Here is a 21,268-nt window from a genome sequence, read left to right on the forward strand (position 1 = left end):
TCACTGCATGGGCCCCTATCAGCAATCTCACATTCCAGAGCAGATTTTGACGGTGTTTGTTTGAGTTAATTCCTAATTCGAAGGGAACACATCAGCCCTGATTTTCCTTGGGAAGAAGTTTGCTCCTGCTTCTTCCTGACCCACACCATTGCTTGCTCTGGGCACTCCTCTGGCATGCCCCCCACCGACCCTTAGGACCACTACCAGCTGTAGTCTCAGCCTCCTGGCTCTCATACTTCCTGCAATGGTCACCACATTTCACCTCCTTTCCCTTTAGGAGACAAAGACTCTCTTCGGTCAGGCCTTTCTCCTTTCCTCAGATGCCCCCTCCCTGACTCATCCTTGGTCCCTGGCTGGATTTTCCATACACCATAGAAATGAAGAAAATCACTTTACCAGCTGTTTTATCAAGCATCAGATTTGTGGTGAGGTTATCTGGAAATAGCAACAAAGCCTGGAAGACCATGCAAGATGTCACTGTGGGATGAGAGAGTACTGATAACACAACATACCAGCTACACTTCCAAGTGTCTCAACTCATTCACTCCTCAAACAAGCTTATACAGGAGGTACTATTATCATTACTCAATTTAATGGAGGACACAGAGGATGGGGTTAAGTGCTGGAGTTGGAGATTCTAATCAGGGCATTATGGCTCCCAAATGAATACCAAAGACCTGCCTCCAGCCGTGGGCCAAGAGCTCAGATTCCCTGGGTGTCTACATTGTGTTCTTATTCCCCTGAATCTAGCGGCTAACCCCCCAGTTATCTCTGCCTTAGTTGGGGGAAGAGTCCACTGTTTGGCATGGAAAAGGTTAATGCATTTGAAGGTAGGTCTTCATTACTGATTTCATTTCCATGAGTGTTAAAATGAAATCTGCTTCCCCAGAGCTTTTCCCAGAAAATGACAGTAGGTCATGGGAAAACAGAGCCATCTGTCTGTCAGTCTGGGCTCCAGGTGTAAAGAGAGGCCCTGGAAATGTCAGTCCATATAGTTCTGGGGGAAGAATGAGAGTTTTTAGTTACAGGTAAATCTTCAGAGGGGGTAATTCCACCTGAACCCTACATGGTGGCCTCCTTGTCCCTTTTAGAGCCAGTATAGAAGGTCCCTGCTTGATGCAGAAGGGAGGTGCTAACCTTGCCAGCGTTGTCTTCTACATGTCTTGGTTTATATAGGGTTTGGGTAGGAAAAGTCCCTAGAACCTTCCCCAGCCTACCTATCCTCACTCCCCTCAGCCTCCAGTTCTGCCCACATGACTGCTTGGATGAAAAGACCTTCTGCATTCTCGGGGCTATTGCAATAATGCAAGATCTAAAATGTACCCAATTAAGATACTTGTTCCAGAAACAACGTGAGTCCAGATATGGGGTTCCAACTGAGGCTCGGGCTTGAGGCCTGTATTCCCTTCCTCATCCTGGAACTCACAGGAGCTACCCGATAGGACATCTCAACTAGTGACAGGGGATCTTGGCCTCTCTTGACACGTGGTGCTTGGCAGTGGCCCCAGCTCCTCTCAACCGAACTAGGAATGTTCTCTTGAGCACTTCAGCTCACGTGACATCGTCCAGGGGAGCCGGGAACCAAAGGAGGTCAGCATTTCCTTATCTACCCATCCCTGTCCTGGGCACATAGTAGGATACGTACTCAGTAAATCTGCCCAGATCACCGCGAAGTGCGTCTTCCACTGCACCTATTGCCTGCGACCTGCTCAGCACAATTCCCTCGTTCACACCACGCCTGGCAAATGCTCTGACTTGAAGCAAGAAACCACATGCTGGTAGGTCTCTGCTGTACAAGAGGAGATGGCAAAGAAGACAGGTACATCCTCTTTCCTGAAGTCAGCACTGGATTGTTTGTGGCAATGTCCTTGCTGGTGGAGTGTCCAGGCCTTTGGCTTTTATTCGTCAGCATCCTGGCCAGAGGGGCAAAGCTGGACAGGAGGCGGCAACCACAAGAGTTTCCCATTCTCCTAGTGACTAACAGCTCCATAGAAGGAAGACTGGGATTAATGCTTGAAACGAGGCCAAGAAAGTTACCCACAGGGTTTCCATTCTTTCTGCTTTTAATCTGTCCCTATGACCAAGAGTCACCAAGAGCTGGCTCTATTCCTTTGTTCCTATGAGTTGCAGGGAAGACAAAGGTGTGGGCTCCCACTGTGGCCAGATCCCCTGGTGGTGGGGGTGGGGGGTTGTGGAGTCTGGCGAGGGGAATTAACTCTTCTTACCTTAGCAGTACAGCTGGTGTGAAGACACTAGGACGTGTAGCCATGAATCCAATGGACTAAGTGGAAAACTCCAAGGAGAACAGGAACCAGGGGCTCTTGGTGGAACCGGGGCAGGGGAAATGTCAGAGACAGAAATATGAGACTCTGGGCGGTGATAAAATAAATCGTTTTAATGGGAGGCTTTCTGAAAGGGTAACTTTTTCTTGTGCTATGAAGCAGCCAGTTTCCTTGCCTTGGGGGTTTCTTGGGTGGTGTCCTGACTGAACCCCTAGCCCCACCGGGAGCTGGATGTTAGTCTGACACTATGTTCAGCCCCTCCAGGATCCAGAGGTGTGTCTTAACATCAGGAGATTGGAGTCAGCTGGCAGTCAGTCCCAAACGTACAGTCCCTGTGTGTGTCCAGGCCTGAGGGAAAGGGGCAGAGGCTTCACTTCCGACTCAGGATATGTCTCCGTGGGGGGAGAAAAAAGGGGGCAAATCACTTTGAAAATTCAACTCTGACCTTTACAAAGAAAACTAATAGACACTTTAGTATTATATACAGGGTAGGGGCGAAAGGGAGTGGAGGGGAAATTGCACTTAATTACAGTAGGTTATAGTTTACACCCATTGGACAAATTTGCTTCTTCAAAAGAAATCTCGAGATCAGCTGGGAGGGGGTGGGGGAGGGGGGTCTGCAGATATTTACAGTGTGTTTGGCTCAGTTCAACAGCACGTGTCCTCCTCCTGTCAGTAACAGATTCAAGTTTTCACATCAGTTTGTTCGATGAAGGAGCATAATGCAGGCACGACAGCGTTCTCTCTTCCTCTTCTGCGGTTTCTTGTCTCCCGCCTGTGGGCGGGATGGGAGTACTTGACGTCTTGGGAGAGGCATGGCGACAATACTGCATAGAAGGGAAGGACTGCGCCTCGGGAGCGGCTGTCTGAAGCGTCAGCAAGATGTCAGGTAAGCAGAGACCTCTCGAAGGTGCTTGTCAGGTCACTGGGCTTTTCTGTGACAGCTGCCCGGAGGGTGATGGTGTGGAAAATAGGGTCCTTGTTGCTGTGCACAAAGCAAGTGATGTGTGGTCATCACCAGGCTTGGAGAGGGCACTGCAGAGAGAGCAGAGAGAGCTCAGCTGTGTGCAGTTAGCGGGGACAATGGCCCTTGGTTTGTCTTCTCCAAGGGAGCTGAGACCCAAGTCAGCTGGCAAAGGGCCAAGGACCTAGTGCCTGCTCGATGCCACAGTGTTGGTCCTGAAGCACACTCCCTTTAGGAACACTCGGGAGCCAGATCTTCTGGCCACTCCAGAAGAGAGAAGTGAATTGCTGGGGACCTTGAATTAATCATAACTCACTGACCTTTATTCTGGAGTCAAGCTCCTCTTTCTTTGAGAGTGGGTTTTTATTTTAATGTTTATTTATTTTTGAGAGGGGGGAGGGGCAGAGAGAGAGGGAGACACAGAATCTGAGCAGGCTCCAGGCTGTGAGCTGTCAGTACAAAGCCCGACATGGGGCTCGAAGTCACAAACCGCAAGATCATGACCTGAGCCGAAGTTGGAAGCTTCTACCCAGGTGCCCTGAGAGTGGGTTTTATGATGTGCTCGGTGTGGGTGCAATGGCATCTGGACAGGAGCTTTTTGCCTCTCATGGAAGTCAGGGTCCTGTTCCTAAGACCTCTAAGGGCTGGGGTCCCCTAGACCATTGATCCCCAAACTTCAATGGACCTAAGAATACCAGACATCCCGTGAAAATGTGTATTCTGATGGAGTGGGCTTGTGGTGGACCTAAGAACCTGCATTTCTAATCAGTTCCCAGATTGTGCCAATGTTGCCGATCTACTTGAGCACATGAGAAAATGGCCACTTGCTCAAACGACCCATCAGGGAAGGAGTATGGGAAAGTGCTCTCTGTAGGCTTGCTCCTAATAGGACAAGAAACCTGGGCTGAAGGCCTCTGATGCCCAGACGAGGGCAGGAGACCCCAGAACAGATGGAGAAACCCCCTGAGAGGAGTTACCCCTTCCAGAGCCCTCAGCCTCATTCATTTCAACCGTCATGGCACACCATTCCCGTCCTTTTCCCTCCAGGAAATTTTTGCTTCCCTCTGTCTCTTCTTTCCCTTTCACTTGTTTGGGCATCTAAGGGGAAAGTTCTGCCTTTTGAGTTAATGGCTCTTTCTCTAAAGACTCTTCCCTAAACACTTAGGAGCACACATAAGTGTGTGTGCGCACACACACCCACACGCACAGCCCCCCCTACCGTTACTACGAAAGGCCTATTATCCCATTATCATCTCATAAATCAGTACTCCCAGCCATAATCCTGTATGAGGTTGCCATTATGCCCATTTTACAGATTAGGAAGACGAGTTCAAACAAAATGAATTGTCCAGGGTTTTAGAACTAGGACAGCATAGAGACAGAAATTCAAACTGGTTCTGGGTACCCTCCTGGCACATGTTCTTTCTATTATGCTCTGAGGTTAAGAGTCTTCTACTGGCTTTGTGTTCTTGGTCAAGGTATTCTCTTTGTGCCTCAGTTTTTTCATCTGTAAAATGGAAGTTGTAGAGGGATCGGGTGAGCCGATGCATGGGAAGTGTTCAGAATTAACACTGGGCTACACAGGGTGCCCTAGTCCGTGCTGCCCTCGAGCCCTCTTCAGAATGCGACTGAACTGTGCATTCATTTGAAGGGACCGGTTCTGACCCTTTTAAATTCTTGAGGCCCTTGTCAGCGTCCTCTGATACCCTTTGCCTCCTCTTCCTCCCGTCGCCCGCCCCCACTTTTGAGTCTCTTTGCTTCCCACTATCAGCCCTTTTCCAATTTTCAGATTTCAGGGAAGGAGAGAGAAAATGGCTTGTGACCTTGCAGGTTTCAATAGAAGAGCAAACAAGAAGGGCAGATAAGGAGACGCCAGCGAGATTCTATGACCTGTCATTAGGGATGGGCTTCCCAGCTATCAAATGTTTGCTCACATAATAAAATGGTGGCAGAGCCCTAAATGTTGTCAAAGGAACTAGAGTTATTTGTCCCCTTCAGAGTCTAAACACAAACAGCTGATAAGTGGTGCGCTGTGGTCCCTCAGAACCAAGGCCTGGCACACACAGCCCCTCGGGGGCCTTGCCCAGAGGATCTGAGGGAACCTCCCTCTGAAGGGGGTGGTAGCTGTGGTGATTACGTATGGTAAGAGCTAACATTTATCGAGGTCCCACTGTGTACCAGGCACTGTGCTAAGGAAGGACTTTACTCACATCATTGTATTGGATTCACACATCAACCCTTTGAAGCAGGTAATTATATTCATTCATTTAATACATTTTTGAAGGCCGTCTATATACTTAGCACTTTTTTAGGCACAGGGGATGCAGCCACAAATAAGACCCTGTCCATACCCTCACAGAGTTTATATTCTAGAGAGAGATCTGAACAATAAAGTGAATGAATATATATGTATGTGTACACACATGTGTACATATATTGTACATATGTACACAAAATACAATTTCAGATGGAGATGAACGCTCTGTAGAAATATAAGCATGATGACAGGTTAGGGTGATTTGAAGGCAAAGGGAATAAATTATAGAGGGGAATCAGGAGGGGCCTCCTGGAGGTGGTGACATTTGAGCTGAATGAAATGAGGGAGCAAGCATGAAAAGATGTGCATTATGGAATTTGGGGGGCAGAAGAGACCACAAATGCAGAAGTCCTGAAGCGAGATCACTTCAATTCTGGTTCAGCTGAAGCCGGGTGAAAGAGGGAGGAGAGGAAGGAAGTGAGAAGGGCAGGGCCGGCAGGGGGCTGATTACATGGCAGGAGGCCTTGGAAGCCTCCATTTAACCTTGGTTGCAATGGAACACTATTGGAGAGTTTTGACGCGGGTAGGGGTGACATGATTGGTTTCCCCTCTCAAGAGATCATTCTGGCTGCTGCGTAGTGAACAGACAGTAACCACCATCGTGGGGCAGGAGTGGACGTAGGAGTGGGAAGCTGGGGCCAGTGCAGGGCATCAGTGAGAGCAGGGGCTGGACTGGTGGGGAGTGAGAAGTGCTCAGATGTGGGATGCAGAGCTTATCCATGGACTGGTTGTAGGGCGCGCAGAGAAGAATCAAGGAGACTCCCAGGTACCTCACCTGAATAACTGGTTACCATTTCTGGAAACGGAGAAGCCCCAGGACGAAGCAGTGTGAGTAGGGAGAAACGGGCAAAATGAAGAGTTCCTATTTTGGTGAGGCTTGTCAGATACACCGGGCATTTGCATGTACATGCCCGAGCTGCACCGGCTTTGTGAATGGGCCACTCAAGGGAGAGGTCTGTACTGGAGACAGAAGTACACGATCCATCAGTGTGTATGCTTGATCCAGAGCCATGGGATTGGGGATCACCCAGGAGTGAACACAGAAGAGAATGAGTGATAGGGCTCTCCAACAACTCAATGTTGGGGAAACAAGCTGCCAGCTATGGAAATGAGGAGTGCCACAGTGGGGGAGAACCAGGAATGGGTATCGTTCCAGAAACCAAGTGAAAAAAGGAGGGAGGATCAGCTGTGTCAGAGGTGGAGGTCGGAAAGTCCCCATTGGGTTTGACAATATGGCGGTACTTGTGAGCTGGACCGGAGAGGTTCTAATGCGGTGTCAGGACAAATGCCCATCAGGAATAGCCCCAAGACAGAATTGGGGGTGAGGAAGTAGAGACCGTGAGTACAGATAACTTCCTGCTGTTATTAAGTTAGATTAATTATGGCTCCATTAATTAGAAGTAATGATTACACTTCAAGGAAATTGAGGCCTAGAAAGATTATAAATAACTTGCCCAGGGTCTCACAACAGAAAAGTCTATGCTCTTAAACACAAGGAAGGTTATTTCCTTCTACCTTCTGAGTGTGGTCACAGGGAGGCCACGGAGAAATAAATGCTACTTACAGTCTTCCTTCCTCAGGGTTGCCAGCAGGGGAGGCCAAGTTCACCCCAGCCGCCATGGGCTGGGTATTCTAGGCCAAGCACCAAGCTAGGTATTTTACAAGATTTATAGCATTCAGTCTTTTTAATGGCCGCCCAGAAGAGGAATCATTATTTTCATGTTACAAATGAGGAAACCGAAGCTCAGAGAGGCTAGGACTTTTGCCTGAGGTCACCCAGGTAGAAGGTGGTAGAATCTTGGGCCTGGGTCTGCCTAACTCCCAAGTGAGTGCTCTTAATCATCACACCATACTGGTTGACCACCAGCAGAGACGGTTGGAAGCTGTGGAATAGTTGCCAGGGATTTATGGCAAGGCTGTCCACCTCCCTGTCAGCACCCCTGACTGGTGGCTGCTCTGGGGGCCCTCTCCTGACCTCTCTATAAACTAGGAAGTGGAGCTGTAGGCACAGAGGTTGTGGAAACAGGATTCGGCTCTCAGCCTGCCCACACTTGTTCTAACCAAGGTCGGTGCTTGCTGCGGTCTGGTTTCCAGACTGGCGGGGCATTGTTTTGCAGGAGCTCAGGCACAGACCCACTCGTATGGTAACTCGGCAGCACCCAAGGTTGAGGAGGAGGGGGAGGCATAAGCTCTGGAAAGGACGGAGGGCAGGAGCTGCAGGTGAGACAGTCCCACCCTGAGATTCCTGAAATGTGATCCACAAGGCCCTGGGGCACGTCTGTCCTGACAATGGAAAATACTGGGATCAGATACCAGTTCAAATCCTGGTTTTAGCCTTCTACCTACATAACCTTGGGTCATTTTTATGAGTGCTTAAAAATGGATATTAGAAGGAGAGCATTGCCTAATGGATTTGGAGTGAGAAGACCAGTAGTCTGGAAGTTGAGTTCCAGGTTCATCATCTGTGTGAATTTGGCCAGATCCCACCTCCAAAGCTCAGTGCTTTGCTCTGTAAGTCGGCCTCGCAGAATGGGTGGGGAAGGTTGGCCACGAAAGGTAAGAATGGAAAAGCACCCGGAGTGCTGCTATGGAAATGGGAGGCACTCAAAAAATGTTAGTTCTGAATTCATTCATTCACTCACTCACTCACTCACTCACTCACTCATATTTACTGAATGTCTACTATAGCCCAGGCATTTGGCTAAGCACAAAGGCAGTCCCTGCTCTATTTGCTTTTATCCTGGGAGTGAACCTCCTTTGACCCCATGTAGTTCAGTGAGTTACATTTTGAAGAAGTCAATAGAAAGTATCTCCTAAAGGATCACAGGTGGCAAGGAGAAACAGGGGGTTAGCACTCTGAGTACTTGACCATGTACCAGACACTGTCTCCTACACTTTGAAGATCCTGTGGTGGGGGGTGGGTAGGATTTTCTCCACGAGAGATGCAGAAGTGGTCTCGCAGGGTGAATCAACTGCCCAAGGTCACATGGCGAGTAGGGAAGGAACCAGGATTAATGCAAGGCTGCTGGGCTTTCCTAGAACTCTGGGGTGCTTCTACAGTAGCACTGCCCAGGATGTGTCCCTCTGCCCGCAGCTTCTGTGCACACTAATGGCCCCATTCGAGGCACACAGCAGCATGTGAAAGATTCGGAGAAGCCCCACCTTGTGGTGTCTAACTTTAACCCAGCCGTTCACCCAATACTTATAATCAAGGGATCTTCCCCTCCTCACACCATGTGCCCCCAACTCCCAGCAATGGTCTTAAAACTCCTTTTGGAAAATAATACTTTAAAACAAAGAGAAAGCAGAATTGCCACCGGAACTCATTTCTGACCCTTTGCCTTGGGAACAGAGTTAGTGCAAATTTTCTTCACCTTGGTTCTTTCTGCTGTCAGGAGGCAGCACCTGTACCCTCACTTGACTTCGTTCTGCCCTTCCCCCCGCTTCCTCTTCTTCAGTTTGTAGGAAGGAAGTTTCCTGATTGGAACACCTACGTGGGCTAGATTTTACCCTTGTTCCTGACCGTTAACTCCACAACAGCAGCAAATACCATGGGTATTTTAGAGATGGATATTGGAAGATAAATATCGTTTAGGTGGAAGGAGTCTAGGATTTAGAGCCAAAGCCCAGAGTCTAAAGGTCCAGCTCTAGAAGTGATCACCTGTTGGACCTTGGGAAGGTCACTCTCCACCTCTGAGCCTCAGTTCATTCCTTTGTACTAAGGAAGTTTCAGTAAAAAGAAATGATGAGATCCTGTTCATGAGAAGTGTAAACATAAAATGCTATGTGAATAGTTTTATCCTAAGTGTAATCATCCTTCTTATCATCCCAGAAATGAGCTTACTACCAGACTCCTGGAATATCCAGGGACTTAGGGACAACTTCACGGTGGTTCTAGAGGGCTGTTCATGCAGCTTCAAGGTTGGCTGGCCACTCTGTCCAGTGGAGGGGAGACGCCATTTGGGGGCCAGATGCTCAGAGAGCATCTCCAAGTATTTTGATTAAGAGACAATTTCCTGAATTCAGAGGGCCTGTTTCAACAAGCAAGCATCAAAGTCAACTTGGGGAAGACAGGAATAATTAATCACAGCCCTGTCTAGGGCTGACCAAGCGGCAGATGGATTGATAAACCTTTCAAAGGGGAAGGTATTCCCAAGCAGGGCTGCTGCGCCTGGCTGCCCCCCTGATTGAGATTTGTGAGCACAGATAAATGTTTTCCCTGCTCACTACAAAGAGTGGGAAATCACACGGGAGTCGAAGGGCAGGGCAACAGGGGGTGTCCTTTCATCTTCCATTGGGTGAGAGAAGAGTGGCAGAGCCGGTCCCACACAACGCTCCCTCTCCCCCCAACTCCAGAGCCCAGCTACCTAGGCTGTGTGTGTGTGTGTGTGTGTGTGTGTGTGTGTGTGTGTGCACGTGCGCACGTGCACGCATTTCATGAATGCACATGCACACGCCCAGGACATGCCAGGCCCTTAATCTACATGACCTCATTGAATCTCCAGAATAAGGAGATGTTACAACTCTCATTTTAAAGCTGAAGAAACAAGGGCTCAGAGAGGTCAAGGTAACCAAACAAGTGGCAAACCAGGAACAGAAGCTACTGCTCCACAACACTGCAGGACCAGGAGATGTGGGCAAAGGGAAAAACAGAGAACCTGAGCCCATGAAAGAACTTGCTCGGCAGCATGTGGCAGTGGAGGAGGTGTGATTCACAGGGCTCAGGTGGATAAAAGACCATCAACAAGACCAAACCCTGCTGAGAGCCACTGACATGAAGTTCAAGGTTGTTGCCTACTTATCTAGTAATCAATAAAGGCCAAACAGTTCCCACACTGCACAGACCCCAGCTCCTAAAAGGTCCTATTGTATTATTCTGGAATTGTCATGCATGCTCAGACATCTTGTCCTATTTCCTAACTCTCGGTGTCCCGTGACAGTCCAGCTGTCCAAGCGGCAATGATGAGCCGCACCTTTGGTTGTCTTTGCTACTTCGTCAACCCTGCGTGGAGGTGGGAACCAGCCATCCACTGAAAGAGTGACTAATCCTCTGGATTTCCCACTTTTCATGCACCAGGAAGTCAATTCCAAGCTTCTTGACAGCAGACCAAGTAATTGCAGGTCCCCTCTAAGGCCAGGTTGTCTACTGGGGCATCTCCATGGGTTGGTTGAATTGGGTCATTCTCTGGAGCTTACAGCGTTCTGGGTCCAGCATGGGTCTTGGACTGGGGGAATTGGCCTCAGGACCCTGACTGCTTACTCCCTTTTTCCATTGATTAACTTGTGGAAAATCCTCAAAGGGGTCCCTCTTGCAAAGCATGAAACTCTTTAGAGGGTGTGACTTTCCTGAGTCTCCCTTGGAAACACCTTTTCTATGGCTCACTGATTAATCTCCTGGGGAATACTCAGTCTCACTACCTAAAGGCTCTGTGTCACCCAGTCTCCAGTGATTTATCAAGCTGTAGTCATTTTTTGCTCTTGTTGGCAAAGCTGGGGGAGCAGTCAGTCCCTTTAGGCTGTGGCCCATCTTCTTTGCCCTGTGACCTCAGGGATTCCTCTAGCAAGTAACCAGGAGCCTGGGAAGGACCAGGCTTACGGCTCAGTCCACACGCACCACGCTGTCTGCACATCAGTAGCCCCAGCCACTGCCCTCTCCTGACTTCCTGCCAGCATTACCTGTTTACTGGAAGACATGTTGGTAAGCGTACTGATGCTGCTTGTATCCGTGACCACCATCGCAGACGGAAACCGGGATGTGTGCGAATACTGGGGGGGTTCCTGCTTGTGTGTGTACACTGGAGAGACAGAGTGAAGACAGAGTCAAGCTGAGATCACACAAGCACATGCACAGCTACAGATACCCCATCCCATCCCATCACTCCTGTGTCCCCAGGCAGACGGAAGGGCAGTGGTGGTGGCGGCGATGTTTTGGAAGGCAGTGTGATGGGGTAAAAACACTAGCCATGTGTTTAAATCCTCGCTCAATTACTTAACCTCAATTTCCTCATCTGTAAAATAGGAATGTAGGGTTAGAAAACATCATGTGGAAAGTACTTTGTACCAAAGAGCTTTGCACAGTGTCTTTCATGTAGTAGTAGACAGCACTTCTGTTCTCCTGACTTTCAAGTGTTTATTTATTTTTGAGACAGAGCGAGACAGAGCATGAACGGGGGAGGGGCAGAGAGAGAGGGAGACACAGAATCTGAAGCAGGCTCCAGGCTCTGAGCTGTCAGCACAGAGCCCGACACGGGGCCCGAACTCACGGACCGTGAGATCATGACCCGAGCCGAAGTCGGACACCCAACCGACGGAGCCACCCAGGCGCCCCGTGTTCTCCTGACTTTCAATAAAATGTTAGGTGCCCAGACATCAACAAGTGGCCCCCTCAGGCATATGTGACGCATCAGAGATTTTAAGACAAAAAAAAAAAAAAGTTCTAAGCAGTTAGCAAACATAAATGAGCTGGCCAGCGCATGCTTGTTGTATCTGCCATGACTCAAGCACCTGGCCTCATGCAAGCAATTATAAATGAATTAACAATGATAATTAGACATGGATATAGTTAATTGTATAATCAACAATTATACAATTATAAATAATTATATAAATCTGGGTTGTTCCAGACTGCACTAAAATGACATCGTATGTCACATCATGCCATCGCAGAAATAGGAAGGATGACGAAGGGAGACAAGATTCAAATAAAACCTCCAGGAGTGTGTGACTCGGTTTTTAGCTTTAACAGTACTTGTTCACCAAGTCTAGAACCTTTTGAGTTCTGTAACTGACCATTAGATTCATATAAACTCCAGGTCACATGACCTAACAGAAGCATGTGGCTGTTGGGCCATGAGGGAGGGAGCAGTTTATTCTCTACCAAAGCATTCTCTAGTAGGGAATGGGGTAAATGTCACCACTTGCCAGCCCAGCTTGTCCTTCCTGTGGAGGGAGGCCGGTTATTTCCTGGTCCGGGGGCCCCTAGCTGGGCCTTGGTGGTCCACAGGTCACTGGTGACCAGTGTCTGGCTGTCCCACCTAGGCCTGGCCACTGAGGAATCCTGCCCAGGTGAGGGGGCAGGGACAATTGGGGGCATATTGCCAGGCCCTGAAAAGACAGAAAGTGGGGTATGACATATGGTCCCAGACTCTGCTACAGGCTATGGCAGATTTTTTTTTAAAGCCACAAAAAAAAAAAAAATGTGATTGGAATGTGAGATGGTGCATAGAAACAAGCTCCACAGGCCTGAGGCGGGGACAGAGCCTGAGGATAGAAGGCCAAACTTGGTTGCTCTTCCTTAGACCCATGGTTCCGATTGAGGCAGCCGGGGAGAAACAAAACTCCCCTTCCCCATTCCTGCCTCCTCTTATTAAAAACTCCCTTAATAAACAATGACTTGCATTTCTTTCACTCTTATGCTCACCAAACATGGTTCATACCAAGTCTTACTTCATCTCCATTATCACTCTACATTATTATTTCCATTTTACAGATGAGGAAAATTGAGGTCCAGAGAGTGGGTAAGTAACTTACCAATGACTACACAACTGGTAAGTCTCAGGACCAGGATTTAAATCTAGGTGTGTCTGACTCCAAAAGATGATCACTCTATTACAGAGACTTCTCTGGTGTTCCTGTGGGATGGTGCCTGCCATGATTTCTCCCCAGACTTGTAGGCCAGGGGCTGTATCCTGACATGGCCAGAGGGCTGGGGGCCTGGGGCTCAGGGTGGAGGGCAGAGATCTAGTGGCTGGCTGTGGGTGGGAAATAAGTGGTTGAAAGACAGGACTGAGAGTAGGTATAGAAATAGGATATGAGAACTGGGGGGGGGGGGGGGGGAGAAGTGCTAATATTCCTTATCCAGGATGGCATGCAGATGGCATTTTCCACCTGTGCTCATGATTCTCAATTCGAGATGTTCGGGGTGTGTAAATTGGAGAGCACGGGGATTCTAGAAGATTCTTCAATTTCAGGGAGGGCACATGGGATGCAAATTGCATTCCCACTCTTGCCATCTGGTAATGGCTGCTCAGACTTTCAGATTGAAAAGGCTAAGTTGAGGCTCATCAGGAAAAGGTACTGTGGCTGATCGGTGATATCTTCCATGGGTACCAAAGTGGGCAACAGTGGCATGTGTCCCACACATGTGCTACACCCTGCTTTCTTTCTCCAACTCCACTTATGTAAAGTGGGCCCTCAACTGTCCTCTTCAAACCTGCCCGCCCCCCAGGAATTGGGCGGGGGGGGATCTAGGAAAGGCACAGACCACAGGAAGGTCATGCTGAGACACTGTCTGGGTTGATAACAGGTAGAGAAAAGTGACCAAATCAGTATACTTCCAAGCAAGTACAGATCCAGAGAGGGCAGAGGTGGGTTGCGTAGGGCCCTTGCTGGTACCTCCGCCCCACCCCCCCAACCCGCCTGCATCCTTACTGTGGGAGTTCTGTAGCTGAGTCACGGCCGCCATGAAGGGCTGCTGAGTCATGTGGCTGCCGGGGCTTTGCTGCATGAGGGGCTGCTGGTGAGGGCTGTGTAGCTGCTGGGAGAACTGGACAGGCTGCAGGGCGGCCAGGCTGCCAGCCACACTGTTGATGACAGGGACGCTCTGTGCTTGGGAGGTGTTGAGGCCTGTGGGAGCAAGAAGGAAAGATCAGAGGTGGCTTCCGGGAAGGGGAGGGTTGAGTGCATGGATGAGGTCACCCACCGAGCCCCTGCTGTGAGCCAGGCAAGGCTGAGCTTTGCTTGAGAGATTGCACAGGAAACGACTTTCTAGATCCGTTATACAGACAAAGAAACTGAGGCTTGGAGAGATCGACCTGCTGACATTCCACAGTGAGTTGTAGATGGAAATGGGCTTACACAGATCTGAGGTGTGAGAGTCTCCCAAAGTCACCCGGCACCTCCCAAACTTGAGGTTGCCAGGGCCCTGGGAAAGCTGCCTCTACTTGCCCACTCCCTCCAGGCCCGACTCCCTGAGAGGGCTGCCCGGTGCCCTCAGGGCACTTAAAGGAGGCAGATTAGTGCCCAGGCCTGTCTGTCCAGCAGAGGGCAGGAGTGATCAGGAACTCACATTTCGACAAAACAACAAAACCACCTCCACAGTCCTAGGAGTATGAAGCCAGAACACCCTCATTTAGTGGACTTGTGCAAAGACCCCGACAGAGGTCAGGTGCTCATTCTCTTGCCGATAGCAGAGAGCAGGAAAAACAGCAGACCTCAGCCAGTTCTATGAAGTGGACGTAACTCATCCAGTGGCACGGGGCTTGTGGCATCCAGAGGTCCAGGTACTGGGAGGAGGTACGACTCACTTACTGAGTCGTAAGTGAAAGGTTGACAGTTTACAGTGGTTCTTGCCATCTTTCTGTTCTGGGGGTGGGAGGCTTCTGTGGTACTGCTCCATGCTTGTGTCCTGAAGCCTCTTCAGAACCAGGGCCGGCACTACAGACTGGGTCCCTGGTCCCACATCTCTGGGCAGGAGTGTGGGGGAGACAGCTGAGGCAGAGTATGAGTAGGGATGAGGGGATCAGGGGCAAGACACCCTGACCTCTTTCCTGGGGCTGTCAATGTTCCTTTGACCGTGCTTTCTGTGAAATGGGGGGCAGGATGGGAGGGAAGAAGAAAATCCAGAAAAAGGTGTCTAGGCAAGTGTGGAAGGGACAACTCGAGAGCCTTTCCTGAAACAGAGAGGGTTCCAGAAGTGGGTTTGTGGGAAGTCCTCCAGGGAGATAGCACAAAGACCTCAGCTGCTGCTTACTCAGGGTTTTAGCTGATACTGTTATCAGAACCCTAAAAGGCAAGGCTCCTGAGCGGAAGTGAAGGAAGAAGCCCCCTCCTGGCTTCCCTGGGTGGGGATGGGGCCGGGTCCTCTGATCGCCCTCAGACCAGCACTATCTCCCATTCCCCAGTGGCTCACCTGATACCCTGATATCCTGTTTCCCTCTCCTGCCTTCCACTGTGGTCTCAGTCTCCTGGGAGGCCCCAGATGCTTGCTGTTCCCCCGGGGAGCCCATTACAGCTACTCTTTTGGGAAATCCCTGCCCAGAAAAGCAAATTACCCTGCCTAGAGTGGATGACATTTGAGGGCACAGTTCTGAAACCTGCCTGTGCTTTAGAGTCATCTGGGGGAGCTCTTTAAGAAATACACATTCCTCCGCCCCACCCAAGACTTAATGAGTCAGAACCTTCCGAGGTGAGGCCCAGGAATCTTATTTTCAACACCGTCTGTGATGCTGCTGTGCCTCAATTCCAGGATCCAGAGCCACTGATGTCATCCTAGCTCCCGCGAAGTGTGACTCGTGGCCTTTTCCCCTGCTTTCTGCGCACTGGTTCCTGCCCAAGAAGCATGTTGTGCAGCCCAGGGGATGAAGAGAGTGTGAGGAGTCGGCAGGGCTGGGGCCTTTGTTATCACTTCTCCATGGGCCTCTGTGGTCCCCAGGCAGGACCCACACACTCAACCCAACAGTTGGCCACATGAAGGTGCCTGCAAGTAATTATTCATCCTGACACTCTGTAGGGTAGGACCATGTGTCTCAGCTGGGTTTTCTGTTGACGCTCACCATTGTTCATGCTCCCTCCGCTCCAAGCACACGCACGCACGCACACGCACACCCTTCCAAGGGCCACCTACACTCTGGTGCTGCCCACCTGCAGTAGATTAGGACTACAGTGAGAAGGTAGACAAGTGTGGGTGAGGAGATTAGGAGGAACGAGATTGAAAAATATGGGATAGCTCCAGGAAAAATTTTAGTTCAGATAGTGCCTAAGAAAATATGTAATTGTGGGGGTGCGTGGGTGGTTCAGTCGGTTGAGCGTCCATCTGATTTAGCTCAGGTCATGATCTCACACTCCGTGAGTTCAAGCCCTGCATCAGGCTCTGTGCTGGCAGCTCAGAGCCTGGAGCCTGCTTCGGATTCTGTGTCTCCCCCTCTCTCTGCCCCTCCCCTGCTCATGCTCTGTCTCTCTCTGTCTCAAAGATAAATAAAAACATTAAAAAAAAATTAAAAAAAAAAAGAAAATATGTAATTGTGTAGCTGTCGGCCAAAGCTTGATGTGGGAAGAAAAGAGGCAAGTGGGATGGTTCATGTATCATTTTGGTCGTGGAAATAAAGAGGTGGCATATCTTACTCATGGGTCTTTTACTCAAATCTTCTAGAAGGCGAGCAAGCTGGGTTTAGATATCCTATCTCATTCTCAAACCCTGGTGTTAGTCTGGTTACCATATTCCTGTGAAAAGGCAGTAAGTTCAAAATAAATTTTTATTTGGTAAGCCCTCTAAATGCTTCTCTACTCCCATTTCTCTCTGCAAAGAAATGCAGGGTGCAACCATTTCTTTAAAAAAAAATTTTTTTTAAGGTTTAATTTTCAGAGGCAGAGAGAGACAGAGTGGGCAGGGGGTGGGGGGGGGGCAGAGAGAGACACAGAATCCGAAGCAGGCTCCAGGCTCTGAGCTGTCAGCACAGAGTCCGATGTGGGGCTCGAACGCACAGACCGTGACATCATGACCTAAGCTGAAGTCGGACGTTCACCTACTGAGCCACCCAGGCACCCCTGGGTACATCCATTTCTGAGCAGTTGAGGATACAGTGAGAGCCACACATACTCAGGAAAGCTGTGCCTCCCTTAGGCTCAGCCCTGTTTTGCCCTCAAAGAACACATAAGCCGTCTCCTCAGAAGGGATGAGTTGCTACTTTGCTGGGGCTGATTTAGAGAGAGAGAAGAGAGAAACAGGAAAAGGTGATAAAATACAGAGGAGTCGGTGCAGCCACAAGGGCAGAGGAACAATGTCAGTTAAAAGAAAGATGAGCAATGCGCCTTCCTTCGATCCCTCCTGAGACTTCTTGGGAGCGCTTCCCAGGGTCACAGTGGTGACTTGGCCTTAGCTGTCACGACTGAGCTGAGAACACACTGAACACTCATCCACATTAGGATTCTGAGAGAGCCATCCACAGACATGGCCCCAGTCAGCCTTCCCATGCCCTGAACTGGCCCATCTGTGAGGATGTGGAATGAGGGCCTCCTAGACCTGGGAGGACCTGATCCATTCACCAGTCTCCAGCCATGTTTCTCCTTAAAGACTCGGAGATGCTCCGCCAGTTTCCCTCAGAGCTCCCTCTCACTGGACTTGCACCACTGGGCAAACAGGCGTCCCATGACCACATGAAATTCCCTGTTTAGAAGGAAGCCCATTGTTGTTCCATCTTTGCCAACACAAAGAAACATCAGCATAACTTTGTGGAAAATCCACCGTAAACTTAGTGGTTGAAATGAACACTAGACAAAAGTATAAGCTATGATATTATACATACTCACGCCTTATAGATTGACAAGCATGTTTCTACACACTATTATTTAATCAGCAACCCATTTTACAGATGAGGAAACAGAACCTCATTAAGGTTAATGATTTGCCCCAGGATGCACAGCTGGTGAGTTGTGCCCAAGATTCACCTTGATTCTGTTATTTTCTCTTTCTTTAGGCTAAACAGTCCAAATACGGTTGAGGAGAGAGAAAAGGAACTAAACAAGTGGAATCAAATCCTACAAGTGGTGGGTGAGTTTGAAGGGGGTCTGCTAGGAACTGTTTTGAAACTCAGGTTGACTTACTTCCCACACTTCTCCTTACCTACCCCCGAAGTTTTCTGACCAAGAACAGAACTTACTTTGTGCAATGGCCATGACTCCAGAGAGGGGGGTCATGATGAGGTTTTGAGATTGCTGGGGATTATGGTGGGACAGGCTGTGGATATTCGTCAAGGTGCTGACGGGGGGCAGACCACCTCCTGAGACTGAGATCTGCTGGAGAGAAAAAACAAAAACACCATGAGTGGAGCTGGGATTGCAAAAAGCAGTGTCCAAATTGACATAACTCGGGGCACCTAGGGGCTCAGTCGGTTAAGCGACTGACTTTGGCTCAGGTCATGATCTCACGGTCTGTGGGTTTGAGCCCCGCATTGGGTTCTGTGCTGACAGAAAAAAAAATTTTTTTTAATGACATGACTGAGCAATTCCTTGGCACAGCTCATTCATTCATTCATTCATTCAGTAAAAATTATTAAGCATACACTGAGGCACATTTCTAGATGCTGGAGATAGAGAAGTAAAATACCCAATAATCCTTTCCCTATGGTGCTTCCAGTGGTTGACTATCTTTTTTTCTTTTAAGTAAAAAATATTTTTAACATTTATTTATTTTTGAGAGACAGAGTGCAAGCAGGGGAACGACAGAGAGAGGAGACACAGAATACGAAGCAGGCTCCAGGCTCTGAGCTGCCAGCCCAATGTGGGGCTCGAATCCACAACCCATGAGATCATGACCTGAGCCAAAGTTGGAGGCTCAACTGATTGAGCCACCCAGGTGCCCCTCATTGGTTGACTATCTCTGAGTTCCTAGCCTGCCTTAGACATTCTTCTGCCCATGGGGTATTAGAGGACTGTCACTTGCTTAATTTGGAAGTATCCTCTGTTCTGCTCTGTACCTTGTATATTATTGGTGCTAAAGACACGTGGCTGCTAAAAATAATAACTGAAGAAATGCTCTGGGAGAGCAGACTGGGGACCAGGCAGAAGTGCAAGAAAGCTTTCACGGACTACAGGCTCCATTAAGTACCACTTGTACATTAACTTACAAACTTCATGATAGTTCCATGAGGCAGATACTTCTGCCATCCCTGTTTCCCTGATGAAAAAAACCAAGGCTCAGAGTAGATATGTATAATGCCTAAGATCCAATAACCTAGTAAATGGTATATCTGGTATTCAAACACAGGTCTGTCTGCCTCTAGAATTTGAGTTCTTTTAGAGAACTTCTTTTAGAGAGAAACTTTCCCCACCCCTGCAATTATTATCAAGGGTTGCAGGGGGATCAGACATCATTGGGCTTCTCTACCTTTTCCAAATCTCCACTATCCATTAAAAGATTTTTATTTTTTTTTTTTTGGTCAAGGAACTGATGTTGTAATGAGAAAGCTACTAAACAATAAGCCCTCGGCCCCAGGTGCCCCCATTCTGTTTCACCATTATATTTTAGTGACAGGTTAGTAAGAGAAAGCTACTGATTTTCACGTGTTTACTTCATACATCCTTTTGGGGGGGAGGGATCGAATCCTTTTATTTATTCCTAATAGTGTCTTTTCCTTATTGATTTTCTTCATTTCTCCAAACGTATAATGACATCACAAGCACATGTGCTGATAGGGTCTCTTCCTTGCTAGTACTCATATGTGTACATGTCTATTGCATTGGTTAGAACTTTCTAAATAGTATCAAACAGTAACAGCTGTAATAGATGTGCTTGCTTTGATTCTGATGTTTTCAGAAATGCTTCCAGTGTTTCCCCATTAATTATAAGGAGCTATCACTTTCACACACACCCACACCCACTTTTGGTGATGAAGCATTTTAATACTTAGAGTTTTAAAATAATTTCTAAAATTATTAAGAAAGGGTGCCTCAGGCCACCTAGCTGGCTCTGTTGGTGGAGCACATGACTCTTGATCTCGGGGTTGTAAGTTCAAGCCCCACGTTGGGTGTAGAGATTACTTAAAAATAAAATCAGGGGGGCGCCTGGGTGGCGCAGTCGGTTAAGCGTCCGACTTCAGCCAGGTCACGATCTCGCGGTCCGTGAGTTCGAGCCCCGCGTCGGGCTCTGGGCCGATGGCTCAGAGCCTGGAGCCTGCTTCTGATTCTGTGTCTCCCTCTCTCTCTGCCCCTCCCCCGTTCATGCTCTGTCTCTCTCTGTCCCAAAAATAAATAAAAAACGTTGAAAAAAAAAAATTAAAAAAAATAAAATAAAATAAAATAAAATCAGGAAGGAAGGAAGAAAAGGAGGGAGGGAGGGAGGAAGGAAGGAAGGGAGGGAGGGAGGAAGGAAGGAAGGAAGGAAAGAAGGGAGGGAGGGAGAAAGGAGGAAGAAAAGAAAGAAGGAAGGAAGGAAAATAGAGGTCTCCCATCATTGTGAATTGCTCCAGACATTCTTGATGGTATCAGGACCACTGGGAAACGATTTAGGGTTAGGATACAAACATTCAGTGTCTGAGTAACTCAGTTGCCCTTCCTCCCAGAGCTTGTCAAATTATAGGTCGCACACCAGCACCCAGGTAAGACACTATCTCCCACCTTGACCTGGTCAGCCACAGAGCTTCCAAGGTTAATTTGAAAAAGAAAGAAAGAAAAAAACCAAACAGGTTTGTTTGTGTTTTTAAAATGGGCATCGAGAAAGGAGTTGGGGGGGGGGGTCACGTGACCAAGAAGGAATTCCGACCACATCAAACAAGAGAGAACCAGCCTGTTTGCTGGACTTGTTTTTCAAAATGTCAGAGTCATTAAAAAAAAAAAAATCAGTAACCTGCCTTCGGACTTCCTTTGGGTAATGTAGTCCTTTGGAGAAAGTCAATGAAGTGACGGTAATCTCTCCTGTTTCAATGTTTGATTTTAATGGTGAAAGACAAACGCAGATGCCGACGAAAAAAACAACTTAAATGTGCATGGCTTCAGAGTCTGTAATGTGCTTCCACTGACTGTCCTCAATAGGTATCGACACAGCTAGGGAGGGCATTATTATCACTGCCCCTGTGTTACAGATTAAGAGACTGATTCCCCGAAGAGTTGCAAGACTAACACTAGGTCCCTTGACTAGTGAGTGAGGAAGCCAGAATTCAAACTCAGTTTTACTAGAGTTCAAATACTTACTGTTTGGGGGTAACCTTGGTC

General features: G+C 48.5%; 1 protein-coding gene across 7 annotated transcripts in view; it reads right to left on the minus strand.

The window, feature by feature from the left end:
• Positions 1–2,375: 2,375 nt before the first annotated feature.
• Positions 2,376–21,268, minus strand: part of HNF1B (HNF1 homeobox B) — a 53,979-nt gene continuing 35,086 nt past the window's right edge. For 2 of the 7 annotated variants that reach the window (XM_058703314.1, XM_058703317.1), the window contains exons 6-9: positions 18,220–18,352; positions 13,994–14,188; positions 11,240–11,358; positions 2,376–3,317 (exon numbers count right to left, since the gene is read on the minus strand). In XM_058703314.1, the coding sequence (XP_058559297.1) occupies positions 3,297–3,317; positions 11,240–11,358; positions 13,994–14,188; positions 18,220–18,352 (468 nt within the window). In that variant the 3' untranslated portion in view covers positions 2,376–3,296. Of the gene's footprint in view, positions 3,318–11,239; positions 11,359–13,993; positions 14,189–18,219; positions 18,356–21,268 lie in introns of all 7 variants that reach the window. The other 5 variants (XM_058703313.1, XM_058703316.1, XR_009254814.1 and 2 more) reach the window with 4 other exon arrangements.

The sequence above is a fragment of the Neofelis nebulosa genome, chromosome 16 (assembly GCF_028018385.1).
Source record: "Neofelis nebulosa isolate mNeoNeb1 chromosome 16, mNeoNeb1.pri, whole genome shotgun sequence".
In the NCBI taxonomy this organism is placed as follows: Eukaryota; Metazoa; Chordata; class Mammalia; order Carnivora; family Felidae; genus Neofelis; species Neofelis nebulosa.